Raw genomic sequence first — 4,334 nt, forward strand, 5'->3', positions numbered from 1 at the left:
ACAGCGCTAACCACTACACCACCGTGCCGCCCCCCTTTTTGAATTAAATTACAAAAAAATGAACTTTTTCATAATCTTCCAATATTTTGAGATACATTAGTAGTTTTATTAGTTCACTAGCTTGTTGGACAATTGACAGTTTCTGTCATATAATTGCGGTATATGGATGCATTAAGAGTTTTATTGAAAGCACGCTCGCAAACAGATCCAAAACGTAGATAAAGGCAGAGTCGAAAAACAGGCAGTGGTCAAGTGAGGCACAGACAGGATATCAGAGCTAATACAATACTCAAAGTCCAGAAACACAAACAGGGCCAAAACCAGAAAAGTGAGACAAAATACAAAGCTTGGTAATGTCAGATGCAGGGTAGAGAGGATATACTTTGCAAAGTGTGTGTTACTGAAAGTCCTTATATAGCTATGATTGCACTCTAATCAGGAACAGGTACATGGTAATTAGTCCTAATGGCGCTGAGCGCACATGGACGTGAAAGATGTAACCAGACAACTGTTTGACATATCAAATTTGATATTCAATTGTAACTATATAGTAATGATGTAAAGTGAAAGCACTGGTTTGCTGCTGTCCACCAGGCACCCAGCAGAGTCACACCATAATAAATGTCGTGGTGTTGTTTCTGGTGTATGGTATGCAGTGTCAAAGAAAGGAGTAAATATATATTCATAACTGCAACATGTATCTCATTATTGGTATCACTGTCACAAGACAATGCAGTAATTTATTGACAATAAATACACTACACTAAACAAGTTGATGGTCCATATGCTATAATATTATTATTCAATTCAGGTCAATTTTGTGCCCTTGCAAATATTTATACGCTCATCAGGAGCTCCGCTTTTAGGCAGTGCCTCTCTCTCTCTCTCTCTCTCTCTCTCTCTCTCTATATATATATATATATATATATATATATATAAACACACACATGCATTTCAGTCGGTTCAATTTGTACCTTATTCAAATAAATGTCAAGTCAATGGTGAGCTGATAAACTGCACTGATGTGAACGCAGTGTGTATTATCTTGTTTGGCTACTGGTAAAAGGTCTTCTTTGACACAGGAAAGGGCACAATGTCATTAATTCTCAGTGTGCTGGGCTTTAGGAAACGTGTTCAGAGATGCTCAGTTAGTACTCTGTAAAGTTCAGCACTGAACCTTTGATGAGAACATCAGACACCAAAAACCTATTACTGCAATCAGATAAAAACCCATTGGTCAGTACAGCTGGCCTGTTATTAAGAGGTCTGTTGCATTTGTGCCATTAAATGAATAAAAAAAACTATCACCTTTGTGCCCTTTAATATTTTCTTTTAATTATATGACTTGATAATATTTTTTTCAAGAGTACATACATGATATGTGGTCACATTTTACATAAACGAATACATCATTTCACCTTTGTCACAGTTGGTTGCTTAGTATTTGCCTAACTTAATGGAAATGTGCTTTTTAAAGCCTTGGATTGTATTAACATACATACATACGTATATACCTTTATAATATATAATAGTATCTATATAAATGCATATCATAATAATTGCAAAATTGGATATTAATTATACAGAATCAATGAGTGTTAAATACATTTTATTAAGCAAAAATAAATGTCACCATACATGTGCTTTATCAAACATACATGAGAAGTTTATGAACTACACAACAGTCAGCAATGCAAGATCCCATCAGAGCTATTCGCACTATGCCTGATGGAAAGTGTAGTTATGTAAGCTTGGTCAGTAGCAGCGCAGGAAGAAGGTGTTGCATGCAGTCCCTCTCATACAGTCACACAGGCGGCCGATGCGGGGTCCGTGCTTCAGAGCACACCGCTCTCCTACATCGCACTAAACACCATGTGCATATAAAACATCATAAACCTGTGTAACTGCACCGTATCATTATGTAGAGGAAAAGGTTGTATTTGCAGAATATCTGATCGGTTCCCTGGTGCAGAATAGCCACATGATATTTATATACAAAATATCTTCAATGGTTTGAAAAAAGATTTAGGGTTAATTCAGATATAGTAGGACATACAGTTTTTTTGGATTTCCACTTGTCTGAACTTTCTTGACATTAATAAAACAAAATCTCCAACACTTTATACATTTCTGAATCTGCAAGATGTTTACACAGTGAAAGAAAAATGTGGCTCCTATGTTGATCAAGAAGCAGGGCTTACACTGATTGAAACCCATTTTAATGACATCTTTCAGAAATTTGAAATGAATAAAATATGAACATGCATTTGAATTAACTTTATGCCGAATGTGTTACGGCAGTAAATTTCTCATCTCATCTCATTATCTCTAGCCGCTTTATCCTTCTACAGGGTCGCAGGCAAGCTGGAGCCTATCCCAGCTGACTACGGGCGAAAGGCGGGGTACACCCTGGACAAGTCGCCAGGTCATCACAGGGCTGACACATAGACACAGACAACCATTCACACTCACACCTACGGTCAATTTAGAGTCACCAGTTAACCTAACCTGCATGTCTTTGGACTGTGGGGGAAACCGGAGCACCCGGAGGAAACCCACGCGGACACGGGGAGAACATGCAAACTCCGCACAGAAAGGCCCTCGCCGGCCACGGGGCTCGAACCCAGGACCTTCTTGCTGTGAGGCGACAGCGCTAACCACTACACCACCGTGCCGCCCCGGTAGTAAATTTATGTATCATAAATACGTGTGTGTGTGTTAGAGCCAAAGCATACTGAAGTTTTCCTTCCTAAAGCTTTTTGGGAACAATTTTTGGTCTGATGTTGCATTAATCAGACCAATGTTAAATTAATGTGCAGTATAAATGTGCAGTATATGTGCAATACCTCTCCTGCTGGACTTTTTTTTCCCCCTTTTCTTTCTTCTTTTCCCATATCTTATTCTTTTTATATTTGTATATGTAAATACTTAATTTAATTTGTCTAGAAGTTTTTCTCTATTTTTTAATTCTCTGTTTATCCTGTAATGATGCTGCTGGAATTTTAATTTCCCTGAGGGAACCCGCCCAAAGGGATCAATAAAGTTCTATCTAATCTAATCTAATCTAATCTAATCTAATCTAATCTAATCTAATCTAATCTAATCTAATCTAATCTAATCTAACTGTTTCTATGCAAGACTTTAGTAACATCATCTTTGACTTTCCTTATCAGGCCAGAAAATAAATGCTGTCAAGTTAAAATGTTAAACCCTTAAGTCCACCATACCTATATAGGTGTGTGTGTGTGTTTAAAATGATCTTGAAGATTTTGAATTTCACTTCACAGTTATTTATACTATCCAGAACTATATATGGCTTATTTATTTCCATAACTGCACTAAATCAGACATCATTACTCATGTTAAAGTGGAAGAGATTAGAAAGTACTAAGCTGTGTTAGTTATTAAAATAAGTTTTACCCTTGGAATGATGCTGGCTCTTTTCTCCAGTGATATCTGATTGTCTCCGTCTCCTTCCAGAAGGCTTTCCAGTGCTTCAGCCTGTGCAAAATAAGGGAAAATATATAATTAAAAAAAATCTCTCTCTCTCTCTCTCTCTCTCTCTCTCTCTCTCTCTCTCTCTATATATATATATATATATATATATATATATATATATATATATAAAACTTAAAACCTATCACTGGTCGAGTTTGATTGTATATAACATACAAAGACAGTCTTTGTATGTTATATATCAGATTTTTATCATCTGAGGAACAACTGGAATAAAAGAAGCCAAGTTCAATACTAAAATATGAAATGATGGATAAACCAAAGTTGTTGTTTTACCATATCCCTGGAGACTAGCTGCTCCTCAGACGTGGACAGTCGGTGGTCCAGAGAAGTGTGAGCCTGACACGCAGTGCTGAGCAACACCACACACACGCCGAGATACACCGCTGTCCTGCCTCTGTCCATGCCGCTGGGAAAGAGTGTAAAGCAGACACTTTATAAACTTCTCACGCCTTCTGTCACTGAACCGCTGCTGGCAAAACTTTCTCTATTTATACAGCGCGAGCGCCTGGCTGACGTATTCACGTGACGTCATCCGTCCGTCCTTTCCCGACAGGTGTACATAAGTCTCTCTGCAGAATAAGATCAAAAGATAGCGCCAAAAGAAGGAGACGGCTGATATGTAGTGCCTAGAAACGCCACATTTAATGTGTGTCAGCAGAGAGAGAGAGAGAGAGAGAGAGAGATCCCTGACTGAACAAGCTGAGGAAGCCTACAGACTACAGGGACACATACACTACCGTTCAAAAGTTTGGGGTCACCCAGACAATTTTGTGTTTTCCATGAAAAGTCGCACTTTTATTTACCACCATAAGTTG

At 38.1% G+C, this 4,334-nt stretch overlaps 1 protein-coding gene across 1 annotated transcript; it reads right to left on the reverse strand.

Moving 5' to 3' along the window:
* Positions 1 to 1,494: 1,494 nt before the first annotated feature.
* Positions 1,495 to 3,964, reverse strand: cart4 (cocaine- and amphetamine-regulated transcript 4). Its single transcript, XM_060942077.1, has 3 exons — positions 3,793 to 3,964; positions 3,421 to 3,501; positions 1,495 to 1,863 (listed from the first exon to the last, which is right to left on the reverse strand). Exons 1-3 carry the CDS (start codon positions 3,919 to 3,921, stop codon positions 1,756 to 1,758), a joined length of 318 nt encoding a protein of 105 aa, XP_060798060.1. The 5' UTR covers positions 3,922 to 3,964; the 3' UTR covers positions 1,495 to 1,755.
* Between the last annotated feature and the right edge of the window lie 370 nt (positions 3,965 to 4,334).

Source organism: Neoarius graeffei, chromosome 16 (assembly GCF_027579695.1).
Source record: "Neoarius graeffei isolate fNeoGra1 chromosome 16, fNeoGra1.pri, whole genome shotgun sequence".
Taxonomy (NCBI): domain Eukaryota; kingdom Metazoa; phylum Chordata; class Actinopteri; order Siluriformes; family Ariidae; genus Neoarius; species Neoarius graeffei.